A 16322-nucleotide genomic window follows, 5' to 3' on the forward strand; every position below is an offset into this window, starting at 1 on the left:
AGTAGTAGTAGTAGTAGTAGTAGTAGTAGTAGTAGTAGTAGTAGTAGTAGTAGTAGTGGTGGTGGTGGTGGTGGTGGTAATAGTAGTAGTAGTGGTAGTAGTAGTAGTGGTAGTAATAGTGGTAGTGGTAGCAGTAGTAGTGGTGGTAGTGGTGGTGGTGGTAGTGGTGGTAGTAGTAGTAGTAGTAATAGTAGTAGTAGTAGTAGTAGTAGTAGTAGTAGTAGTAGTAGTAGTAATAGCTGGCATTTATATAGTGCTCTAAGGTTTGTAAAGTGTTTTACATATGTGAAGTCATTTGATCAACTTTCAGAGAAGGAGAAAACAGTGAAATAGCTTCAACGCTAAGATTATTTTAAATATTATCATGTTCCAGTGTTTTCTTTTTGTCCTTAAAATTGTGAACCATAATCAAATTTACTCTCGTTAAAATCTTCCTCTGGGTTGCCTGGGTAGGAGGGGCTTGATGAACGGTGAGTGTGAGAAAAGGGAGCTCTCTCTCACCAAGGGCAGTCTTTCTAGAACAGAAGCTGGTCACACCATATTTCTGGAAGGGATAAGTATGCCAGTCCCCACAGGCTCAGTTGGGAGGTCCCTGAAGGCTAGTCTTATTTATATAGAGTATAATATGAAAGCCAAATATAGCCATATTTATAAATGTATCCAAAATACTTAGTATAGTGCCTGGTAACCAGCAGGATAATAAAAAGTGTTTGGTTGACTGGTCAATTGTCACTATTGTCATGAAACAGTGTTTTGGACATTGTGGGTGTTTAATAGCCATTTATTAAAATTGGTAAAATGTGAACGTGCTGGTTAATGGAGAGTTCAGTTGAAAAGATCAGAGGTAAACTAATTTTTACTATATTTATCTTGGGCTTTTAACTAGTCTCCTCTGTAAAGATCCATTGACGTATGGAAACCAACTTTTTTTTTTGTAGTACACCCTCATTTACCTTAAGATGTCTGTTCATGAAGGATTGAAGCTGGCCTTGTGCTTTCAAAATCTTATAACAATAGAATTTTGCTGGCTCTCCCCCCAATATTTTTAAACTCTATGTTCACATTGCAGGGTGACTTCTTTTCTTCTTCCTTCTTTCCTGTACCTGTCATCCTGCCACCTTCTTATCCCATTTAGTTTCTTTAAGCCCTCTTCCTCTCATTTCCAAGTCAGTCATGTAGACACAGAGTTCATATATATCTATATCTACATCTACATCTATATCTATATCTATATCTATATCTATATCTATATCTATATCTATATCTATATCTATATCTATATCTATATCTATATCTATCTATATCTATATCTATATCTATATCTATATCTATATCTATATCTATATCTATATCTATATCTATATCTATATCTATATCTATATCTATATCTATATCTATATCTATATCTATATCTATATCTATATCTATATCTATCTATATCTATCTATCTCTATCTCTATATCTATCTCTATTTCTGTGTGTATGTATGTATATCTCTCTGTATGTATATATGTATATATATGTATAGATGTGTGTGTATATATCTGTATGTTTGTGTATGTGTATATATACACTAACGCTAATTTGGAAAAAATATTCTTCTTAACTTTAAAAGAGTGGCCTATTTTCCTTTGGGAATTCTATCACTGTACTTCAAGTGAATTTTAAAAAAATTATTTAACACCTACTTCATAGCAAAACACTGTGCTAGGTAGGGGCTGGGAGAGATATAATTAATCCATCAGCTTGCATTTACTAAGGCTCTGTACTAATCACTATGCATACAAAGAAAGGTAAAAGACTGTCTCTGTTCTCAGAGAGGTCATAGTCTAATGATGAGAGATATTATATAGATAATACTAATTATCTACCTAATGCTTAGATAAAGCATGATCTTTGCTCTCATAGAGACTGCAATTTAATAGGGGGATACAATCCATTTATGGCTATAATACAAAACAATATTTAATAAGCACAGGAAAGAGGTTCATGTAAAGTGCTATGTGAAGTCTGGGGGTGGAATTTTTTAATGGGAAAAATCAGGAAAAATTTTCTGAAGGTGGTATTTGAGCTGTGCATTAAAGGCTATGAGGGATGTTGATATGCAGAGAGGCCAGGCAAAGGGAAGTGGAAAGAAATGAGGCATGGATGAGGGAATGAAAAGTAAGCAGTCCATTCTACCCATGTATAATAAGTTTATAGTATGTGGAAGGAAATAAATTGAGAAAATATTGCAAAGTCAAGGTGGTGACAGATAATGGAGGGTCTTAACTACCAGGCTAAGGAGGCTGGACTTTATTTGGAAGGCAAAATATAACATCTATGACTTGATAAATTCATCATCAAGTAATGTAAAAAATTTAAATAAAACATTTTATAATGATTAAAATGCACTGAGTTTATTGAAAAGAGTTAGAGTTAGGGTTAGTTAAAAATATACCTTTAAAATTTTAAAGGCAGCTAGAATACACCATGAAAAAAGTACTGGGGCTGGATTCAGGAAAACCTGAGTTAAAAACTGGCCTTATACTGACCAGCTGTGTGACCCTGAGCAAGTCAGTTGACCTCTCTTTGCCTCTGTTTCCTCATCTGCAAAATAGGGATAATAATAACACCTATCCTCCCAGGGTTGTTGTGAGGATCTAATGAGATAATATTTGAAAAGACCTTCACAATCCTGAAAATGCTATAAAAATGTTACCTGTTATCACTATTGTAAAAGGTTCAGTCTAATTATGAAACATAATAATGACTGCTTCTACTTTATAGATAAGGACACCATCACCCAAAGAAGGTAACTTGTCCAGTATAAGCACTAAATTAAGGAAAGGAGGAGGAAGGCTCAGAAATTTTTATTTTAATGCTTAATACATACGCATATATGAAGCTACAATACATACCTGTAGGTATATATATTTACAGATATATATGTTTTATGCATGTATACAACATATTGACACATAAAATAATCTAATATATTATGAAGTATAATATATAATCAGTTCTATAATTATAATAAAATATAATCATTTATAATAATATACTCATACTATAACATACCAACATGTAACATATATTATTATAACATATATGTGACAGGTACTATATAACATATACTATATGCATATGATATGGATATGTATAAATATGTTTATATTTACATACATGTATATTATATAAATATAGATAAAATGTACATGCAAAGATTTATTTTTATATGTATTTGTATTATATATAATATTACATGCAAAATATAGATGCATGTTATATACATATATACATGCACATAAGTATATACATATATGCATAGATATTTATATAGAGATAGGCCTGTTATGCATCTGAAGATAAAGATAGCTGATGTTTACATCTCACTCCAAAATTTTCAAAGCTCTTTGTACACATCTCATTTGGTCCTCACAACAATTCTTTGAGGAGAGAACTGAAGATATTATTGTATTATCCTCATTTTATAGGTGAGGGAAGAGAGACTCAGAGAAGTCAAGGGACTTGCCCATGGTCACAAAGCTACTAACTGTCAGAAAAAGTATCAGATCCCAGGTCTTCTTGATTCTAAATCTCCCCTCTATGTTTGCTGCCATACTTTTCTTATTATGATACGACTTAGTACTGATTTTTCATTACTTACTGGTTTACCTTGAGCACCTCTCTCTCCTGGATTTCCAGCATTACCCTAGACAAGAGAAAAAGAAAAATCTAGGTTAGGTAATAAATAACCAAGAAAGCCAGTTCAAATGTGAATATTCATGCTTAATCAGAAATATGTTGATGACTTACGATAAGTCCATAAAGACCTTTTTTCCCCTGATCACCTTTTTCTCCCTAACAGAGAATTGAGATCAAATAAGTTCAGCATAAATGTAGGCTAGTGCTTACAGACATACCTGTGTGTGCATGTCCATATGTACGCACACACACACACACACACACACACACACACAAATGACACAATAAACAAAGTATGTAGCTCCATAGTGAAAAGGAAACAGTTGGCTTTTTTGTTTGTTTTTGTTTTTGATGTGTGTGCATTGGGAGGAAAATTTATTAATATTTTTTCTTCTGTTAAGTAAGAGAGAATTCAGAACTGAGTTCTGTTAACCAGATGTTATCTGCCTTTGTGGGGTGGGTAGGCAGAACTGTACAGAAATTAAGTGAATATGCAATGAGGAAAACAGCCATTACCTTAATACCTTGTATTCCTTGCTCTCCTGGGAGGCCATCTAGACCTCTAGGCCCCTAAAATGAAAAAAAAAATACAAATGAGAGCAAAATATTCCTAATAACAATTATATACCTCTAGGACCCTAAAATAAAAAAAAATACAAATGAGGACAAAATATTCCTAATTATAATTATGAAATTTTGTGATCTACTACTATTATTTTTAAAAACAGTTGTAGAAACTGAGGACTCTGTAAGCTAAAAAAAAAGAGCCCAAAACTCTTTTTTTTTTTTTATTCCCTCATCCAACGAACTATAGCTCAGACTATGGTTATCCAAGTAATCATGATAGTTGGCATTGATATGGCAGTTTAAGGTTTGCAAATTACTTTACAAATATTATTTCACTTTATCCCCACCACCCTGGGAAGTAGGTTATCTTCATTTTACAAATAAAGAGGCTGAGGCTAAGACAGGTTAAGTGACTTACCCCATGTCACAAAACAAATATTTGGGGCCAGATTTGGACTCAGGTCTTTCTGACTTCAGATCCACAGATTTACCTACTGTGTCACCTAGCTGCCTCAGAAAATCCTTTTAAAATTTTCATAGCATAAATAAGGTTGGTGTTTAGTATTCTGTTGTCTAAAGAATGAGTAACTTATCAATTTCTTAAAGCAAGGAAAATTTTCCTTCTCACTTTATCCAGCATGGGGTGAATTATTGATTTAATAAAACTTGCGTAGCTTTGATTGCTTCCAGGTTCACTACTCATTCTATTTATTTTGACCTCATTTCTCTGTTGCCTTTATATTTTCATGGTTTTCTCTTATCACATCATGGAATTACTAATTCTCTGATACATCTAGTTTCTCTGAATGGGGAGTCCTTTTACTTAATGTATTCTCACATTCATAGTTACTGAAAATGGTGGAGTTTGAGGTGGCTGATGAGGTTAAGAAACTCTGTTTGGTACAGTGAGATCTTGAGAAAGGGAGATTGAAAATTGCTGTTGCATTATGAGGCTTCTGAAATATACATTTCAGTGAATGTGGCTAGAGGCCATATTATGTAATGAAACTTGACAAATACATTAACCAAGAGCATACACTAATATTTTCTTCATACTTAACACTTCTACCAAAACTGTTTCTCTAATTAAGACACTTTTTATATTCCAATGTTACTTACCCTTTGTCCCTTTGGGCCCTGTAGCCCAGGTAGCCCTCTTGTTCCTACATGACCCTGAATAGGAGCACATAAGAATATGAGAACTCAGAATTTTCAACTTAAAAGTGAACTTGGAAATGATGCAGTTCAACACTCAGATTTTACAGAAGAGGACATGGGGGCCCTAAGAGGTAAAGTAATTTGGTGGAAGGTCATGCCACTAGTTAGGAGCAGAACAAGTGCTAGAACCCAGCTTTTCCAACCCCATTTCAATAACTTTTTTTTTTATAGCACACCACAATGGAAGTAAAGAGATGATTGAAAAAAATGTAATGAGAAGGGGTTGTGGATTTTTTAAGCACAACTTAAAATAATCAGGGGCTATGGGCCAGGAACAGAATATATCTAATATGGGCTGATAAAAATATTTTTCCCATAGTCTTGAAAATTAAAATTGAAGATCTTTTAAGGAAAGGAATGACCCAAGCATTTATTAAGCTCTTACAATGTACCAGCTACTATGCTAAGGGCTGGGGATACATACACACACACACACACACACACACACACATGTACATGTATATATGATATATAATGTATATGGTACACACATACACATATATGTATATGATATATGTTATATAATATCTGTATGTGTGTATATGTATACATGTATGTGCATGTCCTCTGAAATTACTGAAAACACTGGAAAAAATCTATTTGAAAGTAAAAATGGCCACTTTTAGAGAAAGCTAAGTTTGTATTGATCAGATTTGTCTTCGTAGTCTCAATGCCAAGCATAGTTCTTTGCACATAGAAGTTACTTAATACATGCTTATTGAATGAATGGATTTATTATTAAGACAATTAAAATTCATTACTAGCCCTAGTCACACTCTTCAAAGACACAACTGTAGAACCAAATTTAGCCACTGGGATAGCATTAAGGGTCAGTTTGCTGAAACAAAACTTAGGTTGAATGTAATCTCAGAGCAGCTTAAATTCAGGACCATTTGTGTCGATGTGTGCATGTGAATATGGACACAAAACAGCTGCGAACTTACTAAAAGAAAGGACTATCTTTAAGTATATAGAACTCCCAACAGATATGATGAATTGGTAGTGGTGTTATCATCACTGCTCTGGGAATCTGAAGGCTCAGATTCATTTGGCTCAATGAACTCTTAGGTCTTTCCAGTTGTAAATCCATGACTTCACATCGAAATGCACAACACCTGACACAGTGTTTGTAAGCAGATAAGCTAGGAAATATTTTGTTCTTTACCTGCAAAACTTGTACAAGCTACAAATGATAAAACTTTTAAACTTTTGGAACAAAATTAAATTTTAAAAGTTTATTTTTGAAGCAAATATTTAATTTCTTTTAAATATTTGTGAATCAAAATTTATTGTAAACAAAGATCTACCCTACTTTCCATGAAATCTTTCTATGTTTTGAGAATGTATTTAGGCTTTGGAAATGGATGTCTGAATGTGCCTTGCTTTGGGCATCATATTCTCAATGGGCCTATTTGCTTATACTCAGCAATTATGTGGGATTTTTAAAGATTTTGGCTTTTAGCCTCAGGTTGTAGACTCATCTGCCATTTGCACCATCAGAAATGTGTTGGGTGAGGAAATCCCTAAAGCCATGGTTTTTTTTTTTTCATATTGCACTAAATGTGATAAATGTACCTTATGCTAATTTAAGGATGAGATTTGAAAAGCAAATGAAAATAATAATGACACTTAGGGGGTTCTTAAAGGTTCTAAAAATGCTTCAATACATTCTCATTTGAGCCACACAGTAAGGTTGTGAGGTAGGTAGACAAGATAGAGCTATCTCTATTTTACAGATGAAGAAACTGAGTGGGGTGCAGAGATGTAAAGTCCTGTGTTAAAGGTCACACTGTTAGGAAGCAGCAGAGCCAATATTCTAACCAAAGTCATTTGAATCCAAAGCTAATGATGGCTCCTCTAGACCACAGTGATTTCTCAGTAAAAAGATGGGTTTAAAAGCAGAAAATCTCTTTCATACTTACAGGTAATCCAAGAGGACCTATGGGCCCTGGGTTTCCAGGCAGTCCTGGATATCCCTGTAATTGAAGTAAAATATAAAAAGTATTACAGAAAGTTCAGATTCAGTTGCTTTACACTGAAGACATGTTACAGTAGGTCACAAAACTATCTCTCTCAGTCAAATGAGAATTTAGCAAAGTTTCTTTGTCTTTACAAGGTCTAGAAGGCCATAGAGGATGCCCTGGGTATAGTCAATAGAAATAAAACTGACATGTTTACAGAGGAACAGGCAGGAGTGTGCTAGATCTGGCTCCTGACAGGTGATTATTAAGTATTTTTAGTGTAAACATTTATATCTTGGAAATTGGCAAATGCTACAAATTAAGACTCAATATATTATTTTATTGATTGACTAGACTTAAGAAAATGATGAAGAAAAATTAATAATGGAAATCAAATTTATAAGTATGTCATGGATACATTTCATCCCATCTCCCTTTGCCCCTCATAGGTGACTGTTAAACATTTACCAGCATCACAATCCTGGAAACCTCTTTTTATTAGGATATATCCCGCAATACATGCCTCATCTCATACTACAGTTTATAGTCATGGACAGAAAAGCACTTCAGTGACACAATATTCTGAAAACTCAAAGAAGGTGCCTTGTCTAAACAATATTAAAAGATGTGAACATGAATGTGCCCACGAAGAATGTGACAAGGTATTGAAATCATTACTGTATTTTATGATAGTAACACAGATTCAGTGAATCCATCAAGACATGGTCAGTTCCCATTGCTTATCTTTTAAATCTGCTAAACTTTATTCTAGCTGAGAGTGGCCAAACACGTTTAGGACCATGAAGCAGTCAAAACAAAAGGGAAGCCCTTAAGGAATGACTGTGAGAAATTGAAACATGCATCATTAGAAGCATCATGAGATGCTTTCAGGAGATCAAAATCTCTTAGGAGATCCGAAAGGAAGAAAAATTCAGAAATTGAAAACAAGAGCGTTCAATTTTTTTTTATCTTACTGTGAAACCACATTATAACCTCAAAATATGCAACCTAGATACAAAGGCTATCAATTATTGCTATCTAGTATGGGTGAGAAGGATGAAGATTAATTATAGGCCCTGAGTTCTTCATATACCACTAGAAACAATGGGAAGAAGTTACTGCAGGGAGGATTTCAGTTCAACATAAGGGGGGAAATGCTTCTAACAATGATATCTCTCCAAAAATGGAATGGACCATTTTGGGTGGGTGTAGGTTCCTTATCATGCATTTTTGGGCTGAGCCTGGATGACCACTTGGAGGGGATTCTGGAGAGGAAATTCTTTTCATTCAGATATGGGTTGAACTATGCAACTTTTGAGGTTCCTTGTGATTGTGTGAGAATTACATGAAAGTTTCCCACCCTACATCATGGTAACTTCATAAAATAGGTTTTTTCCTCCTCTGAAGCTTACACAGTGACCACGATGGAATGTAAAATTACAAACACTAGTAGAATGCTAACTGATATTTTCTCATATTTTAACTACTCTTTGGTGCTTTCATTATTGCCTAAAACTTTTAGAATCCTTTGGTTACATTTGACTATGCTATCTGATGTGTATATTTTCTATAATTTTATATGCAAGCCTGTGAATTCCCTAGATCCCCTAAAGGGGAAAAATTGCTAATAGAAATGTGTTACATAAAATGATGCTTTGGACTTTCTTGAATTCCAAACAAGATCATCCGCTTCTGGAGCACCTTTATTTTATCAGCTCTTTGGAAGGATATGCTTTTCAAGCCACTGACTGCTTACCATAATTCCCTTTTCTCCAGGTGGGCCCACTGGGCCTGGACTTCCACGCTCTCCCTTTTAAAAAAGAAAAAGAAAAGAAGAATCTTTAGGGGTTTGACTTATCCATAGCAATGTTCCTTTATCTCTAATACTGTTCAATTCCCCACTTTTTAAAATTTGTGGGCTATTTTTTCTAACAATAATTTTTAAGATAGCTTAAAACTACCTAAGAATTTTGGGACACCTATATAAAGAAGTTTTGTCTTAAAAAATAAGTAAACTTTTAGAATAGTAAAAACATCTTCAAATTTCTTTTTCAGGGACTGGATAAGAAAACTCTCATTAACTTGAGGCAAATGCAGTCAGTCAAACATTTATAAGGTGCCTACAATTTGCCAGACATTGTGTTTAGCACTGAGGATACAAAGAAAGGCAAAAAATAGGCACCCAGCCTCAAGTGGCTTATAATCAGATGGGGAAAGAAGACCCATTAGCACATAAAAGGAAGATGAAAAGCAACTGAGGGGAGGGTAGGTTGGGGAAGGAACATTAGCTTGATGAAAAAGTCAAGAAAAGTACAGCCTGGTGGGAAATAAAAGTATGGCTGGCTTGGGCACCCTAAATTGGACTTTTGGTAGGATACCTCCATCTCCAATCGATGCAAGGGAGAGGCCCTGTGGACAAAGGGGTCTGTTGCGGTGTGAATTCCAGAGATGAAGTGATCTTATAGGTAATGCACATGCAAACAGGACAAAAATATCCATATACCATTTGAAAAAGGCTTTTACAAGTGGAGGCTTGATGGTATGTGGAAAAACATGAAGGTTGAATTTTATTGTACATTGAAAATGTTTACTAATTAATCTATGTAAGTAACCCTTATACAGAAGTCTGTTCCTTTAGCTTGTTTACTAGTTAGTTATGTTACAGAATACATTCTTGGAATTGGAGGCAATTGTAATTAAAACTGACCATAAATAAAACAGACTAACAGTTCTATGTACTTGACTAGCAAATATTAATTCCTATTAATATATTTGAGTTTTTATAAACTTTAAGCAGGAATTTGCATTATCAACATATATAAGTAAATCACAAAGATGAAATATAACAGTTAAATTAAATTGTTTTTTGAAATGTTTCCATTTGTAGTGATTTTCGTTACTCACTACATTTATCTGTCAACAAATAAAATAATCAGCTAGTATTTGCTGGCCAAATATGACATGCTTAATACTCAACTAAAACTGAGACTTCCAAATTTACCAATGAACCCTTAATGTCAAATGTAGTGTACTTTTTTCAGGCTTCGTCCTTCTTGATCAGCCTGCAGCAGCTGATACTATTGACTACCTTCTAGATACACTATTGTGTGGGGGCACAGCGGGAGGGGTAGGGTCCTTTTTCCTTTTGTTCCTCCTATTCCTCTCTGGCCACTCTTTCATCTTCTTGGCTAGATCATTATCCCCACCCAAACCCGAATGAGTGGGAATGCCCTAGGACTCAATGCTAAGCCACCTTCTTTTCTTTCCTTATACTTTATCTCATGGTGATCACGATGGTTCTCATGGTTCATCTCTGTGCAGATGACTCTAAATCTCTGTATCCATCCTTGGTTTCTGCCCTGAGAGCCAGACATGCATCAACAATTACCTTTTGGTCATTTCTAACCAGATGTCCTTCAGTCATCTCAAACTCAACATGAACAAGAACTCATAATCCTCTCACCCCCGCCTCCAGACAGATCCCTTTTTTTAACTTCTTGATTTTTGTTAAGGGTTCCACCATCTTTCCAGCCACCCAGGTTCATACCTTCAGAGACATCCTCAACTCCTCCCTCTCCCTCATCCCCCACATCCATTCGCTTGCTAGTACGGCCAATTCTATCTTCATAATACTTTCTACTCACTAGGCTTGTTCATTTTAACGCTCACCCCATTTCATCTGGATTATTATGACAGTCTTTTAATAGATATTTCTGCATTAGTTTCCCTTTCTCCAGTCCATTTCCCACATAGCTGCCAATCTGCTAATCCCAAAGCACAGATATTACTATGTAATTCTCCCCCTCAAGAAACTCCAGTGAATTCCTATTGCTCTAGGATCAATTATAAATTACTGTGTTTGGGATTTAAAACCCTTAACAATCTGGCTTCCCTCTACCTTTCCAGGCTTATTATATACAACTGGCCTTCACACACTCCATATTCCCACCAAACCTGCCTGTTTGCTATTTGCTGTCCATGTCTTTTTATCTCTTAATTCTGTATCTTTGTACAAGCTGTCTTCATGACTGGAATGCACTTCTTCCTTATCTTGTTCTCATAGAATCCCTCTTTTCCTTCAAAGCCCAACCTAAGTACTACCTCCTTCAAAGAAACCTATCCTGATTCGTCTGATTGTTGGTATGTGTCTCCTAGAAGTTACTTTGTATTTACTGTTTGTATATTTCAAATTTATTTTTAAGGTATGTCAGTGCTATTTCTCCTCAATAGAATGTAATATCATTGAGGGCAGGAACTATTTTTTTTACGTTTTTGAAAATCTTTGATGCCTGACACATAGTGTGGGCTTAATAAATACTTAATGAAAAAATTAATACTATCTTCGACATTAGAGAATGGGAAGGGAAGACAACAAAAATATGTATTAGATATCCTCCTGTTCTTAAAACATCCTGAAGACATCCTGTCCTCAAGAAGCTTATGACTTGGTCATAAACTTATATAGGTGAAATACTGGGAAACAAGTTTTGTTATTATTACTATAATTATCATCATCATCATGATCAATAAAATAATGACTTGGAATGTATATATTGCTCCATGGCTTACAATGGGCTTTACTAACCTTATTTCACTTGATGAAATAAGGTTAAGTTGTATGTTACTGACTACAAATACCATAGGAGTTTAGAAAAGGAGAAATCAGTATTTTGTGAAAATTTAGTGGAGTTTAGCAGTAATCAAACTGGGCCTTGAAGCAGATTTGGACAGAAAGAAGAAAGAAGAGAAGGCATTCCAAGTAGAGGGACAGTTGAGCTCAACTGCATAAAAGCAAAAATACGTTTAGCAGATGGAGGCAGCTGCAAGGAGTAGAGGGTATTAATGCCGGTAATCTTTGAAAGATGGGCCAGACATTGCATGACTTCTGAGAGGCAAATGTTGTCCTGATTTTCCAAAATGAGAAGAGAATGGAATCTGTAGGCCAGAGGTCAGTGAGTCTGACTTTGATTCCTGACAAAATTCTAGGGCCAATTATTAAGGAGACACTTAGCAAGAAGTTATAAAAGGAAATGGTCATCACAAAGAATTTGCATGGTTTAATCAACAACACATTTTGCCACAATGACCACATTTTTCACAGGGTTTGGGTTATTGAACTAGTAATAATAGGAACATTCTGTGTGAAATAGAGATTTTAGAGAAAATTTGATAAAATCTCTTGTGCAATTTTTTTTGGAAAAGATGGATGATGATGATGATGATGATGATGATGATGATGATGATGATGATGATGATATTGGGTAGATGATGGTAAAGTGGGATGGATCCAAAACTAGTTGAACAACTGGATCCATAGAATAGTCATTAATTGCATGTTGGAATGAGATATTTGTTGGAGGGCCTCCTGCATCTCTGCTTAGTTGGGGGCAACTTATTGTTTTATCAATGACTCCAGTAAAGCTATAGGCTTGTTTATCAAATTGGCAAAAGATCAAAAGGTAAGAGAGATAGTTAACATGCTATGGATAGCTAATACACTGAGTCATATTAAAAAAAAAGATCTGGACAGTGGACTGCATCAAATAAGAACTATAATACTCTTATATGTTAGTATAAATTATACATTAGTTAAAAATCATCTTCACAAATACAAGACATGATTAGATAGCAGATTCTGTGAATATGATCTGGGGGGGGTAGTCCTTGTAGACCATAAGCTCAATATGAGTCATTAATGTCATATGACATTGTGGCTTGCTAATGTGATATTAGGCAATGTTTCAAAAGGCAGAGTGTACAAAAGTATATGAAGGAGCATGGTGTGGTGGAAGAGCATTGGACTTGAAACACTGTGCTTGGGGCAATTTGATCTTGGAAGGTCACTTAAACTCTTTGGGCATCAGTTTCCTCACAGAAATTAAATGAGTTGGACTACGTGACTTTTGAGGTTGCTTCCAGCTCTCAATATCTGAGCTTATGATAGTTATGCTCTCTGCTTTGGTCAGGAATCACCTAGCATATTATGATTAGTCCTGGATATCATATTTTAGTAAACACATTGATAAACTGGGGAGTCAAGATAATGATGGCTCTTGAATCCTATTATATGAGGTCTGGCTGAAGAAACTGGAGATATTTATCTTACAGAAGAGTCATATATATATATGTATATATATATGGTAGAGGGTTTGTGGGGAGACAACATAGTATTTTTTAAAAATATTGGTTGAGATTTCATGTAAGGTGGGATTTAATTTTTTTTTTGGCCACAGTAGATAGACTATAAACAATGGGTTGAATTTGTTTAAATAAAAAAGGTAAATTGACACTTGATATAAGGAAAAACTTCTTAAACAATGGGGCCTGACCAAAAGAGGAATTGGGCAGCTTGGTGGTTCAGTAGAATGCTGGGCTTGGAGTCAGGAAGACTCATCTTCCAGAGAGCAAATCTAGATTTGGCTGTGTGACCCTGGGCAAGCCATTTAGCCCTGTATGACTCAGTTTCTTCATCTGTCAAATGATCTGGAGAAGGAAATAGCAAACCACTCCAGTATCTTTGCCAAGAAAAGCCCAAATTGGGTCACAAAGAATTGTACATGATTGAAAATGACTGAAGAGCAACAAGAAAAACAGTGGAATTTGCTGCTTCATGTGGAAGAGGGCTCTCCTTCCTCAGTAGATGTCTTCCAGCAAAGGGTAGATGAGTACTTATCAAATATCTTGATAATTTTTCAGTTATGACTTGAATGAGATGATCAGTGAGGTTCCTTCCAACTTTGTTATTCTATGTGTGTTTATTTGTATGGGGGAGTGGGTGGGTGCATTTTGGGCACTAGTGGAAAAATGCTGGATATGTAGGTTATTACTGGACTGTGGAGAGCCCTGGAATCCAAGTAGATGAATATGGAACTGACACATACAATAAGGGACAACTCTGGATTCTTGAGTGCAGAATAACAGACATATCATGAAAAAGTCTTTTAATTGGAAGGGGCCTTAAATACCATCTTGTCCAAACCCTATTGGAAGTACAAATGTCCTTATCATGATGAAAGCAGTGTTTTAGAAAGATTAATCTATCGAGTTCTAGATGTAGGGAGAGTAAATAATTTAACTTAATTGAATTCTACCTGCATTTATTAAGTACATGCTATGTTCCAGGTACTGTGCTGGGGATACAAAGAATTAAAAAAAACCCTGGTTTCTGTCCTAAAGGAACTAACATTCTATGGAGTGAAATATAGACATTGATGAGCAAATAGAAAATATAAAGAAAGTAATTTTGTGAGGTAATAGGGTGTTATTATATATGAGACAATGATGGATAAGACTACTGTTGAATTTCAGCAGTTTTTGAAAGAATGACAGCACCTGATGACAGACTGGATATAGGGGGTCAAAGTTGATGTCAGTATCTCCATTCTGGGAGATTGGAAGAATGATGGTACCACTGAATCCCAGAAACAGAGCAGTTATTTGGAAAGACATTAGCTTTGGAGAGAAAGAAGATTAATTCTGTTTTTAACATGACCGGTTTCATAGTAGAGAGTAGGGTGTCTAAGTGGAGATAGCTTGTTGGCAATAGAAAATGTGTAATATTATCTAATTAATTTCATTTCAGTGTCACCCTTTCACTGTGTGCAAAGGATACTGCTGTAAGACTTTTTTTTTTTCAGGGAGGGGAATGCCATCCTTTCAATTTGTGGGAGAGTAAGTCAAAGTTTAGCCAAAGGACAGAAATTTATGCATGGTTATTAAATAGGAGTCCATTATAAAGTTGGGATCAAAGGAAAAGAAGGAATAGAGGATGGTGCTTTTGCCAGCTCTAAATGGAGAGTCAATCTTGTTTTTTATTTTATCTTTTAAGTCTGGGAGCTCATCATGGAAAATCACTTCTGGGGGAATAATCTCATAGTCCTCATTAATCAAATTAAAATTTCCACTGCTATAGCCAGGTTTACTCAGAAGAAACTACCTGGTTCTTCTATTGTGAGCAAGGAGGTTGGAATGGAGACTGGCTCAGCTAAGATGAGGGATTTTTTTGCTTCCTTATTTTATTCAAAGTCAACAAGTATTTATTAAGCACTTAATATATGACAGGGAATACAAATATAAGGAAAAGGAAAGATGATGCCTACCCTTAAGGAGCTTATATTCTCCTTTAGCTGGTTTTCCTTATGAAAAAGGATTCAAAGATAATTTACAGACACAGTGCTTGACTAGCAATCTCATATTTTCTTTTCAGACTGTTTCTTCATGAAGAAAAATGCATCTTGTCTTTAGGGAAATCGAAATACAAACAACTTTGTTTCATTAAAGTTTAAGCTCTTTGAGTATATGGGTAAAATAGATTTTATATGGGACCCAATATGCCTTTTACTAAAGGAAATGAAATCGTCTTTAAATTTAGCCTAAGATCCCTAGTTATAAACAAAAGTAAATAAAAAGCTTACCTTTTCACCAGAGCTTCCAGTTATACCAACTTCTCCTGGTAAACCAATAGGTCCCTTTGGGAGAAATAAAATGGAATCCAGATTCATGTGTTATAGTACAATAGACTGAGATGTCCAAGAAAGCATTCCATCATGAATTACTGTCTGACTGAACCAACGATCAGTGAGTTCCAGGGATGTGCAGGCTTCTCTCTATTCTATCAATTAGGAACAAACTGACAGTACTATTTTAAAGGCGTCCCATCATCCATGTTGTTATGGGTGCCATGGCCTCTTTTGGAAAAGAAAACCAAAATGATATTAAACATATTCTTTGGCTTTCTCTTGTCTTGAACTTCAAGGTTGAGTTATCTTCCTTCATGTTAGTGAAAGCTATGTAGGTAGCACTTCTTTAGTGCTTTGAGGTTTGCAAAATGCTTTGCATATTTTAATTCATTTTGTCCTCACAGGAACTCCAAGAGATAAAGGCTATTAT

The 16322-nt window shown here is 35.2% G+C and overlaps 1 protein-coding gene across 1 annotated transcript in view; it reads right to left on the reverse strand.

The window, feature by feature from the left end:
- COL24A1 (collagen type XXIV alpha 1 chain) overlaps nt 1-16322 on the reverse strand; it is a 353333-nt gene that overhangs the window by 123739 nt on the left and 213272 nt on the right. The window contains 7 exon segments of the mRNA XM_078155798.1: nt 3650-3694; nt 3799-3843; nt 4204-4257; nt 5374-5427; nt 7395-7448; nt 9190-9243; nt 15848-15901. Coding sequence (XP_078011924.1) covers nt 3650-3694; nt 3799-3843; nt 4204-4257; nt 5374-5427; nt 7395-7448; nt 9190-9243; nt 15848-15901 — 360 coding nt within the window.

Source organism: Phascolarctos cinereus, unplaced genomic scaffold (genome assembly GCF_003287225.1).
Source record: "Phascolarctos cinereus isolate Bilbo 61053 unplaced genomic scaffold, phaCin_HiC Scaffold_5;HRSCAF=322, whole genome shotgun sequence".
NCBI lineage: Eukaryota > Metazoa > Chordata > Mammalia > Diprotodontia > Phascolarctidae > Phascolarctos > Phascolarctos cinereus.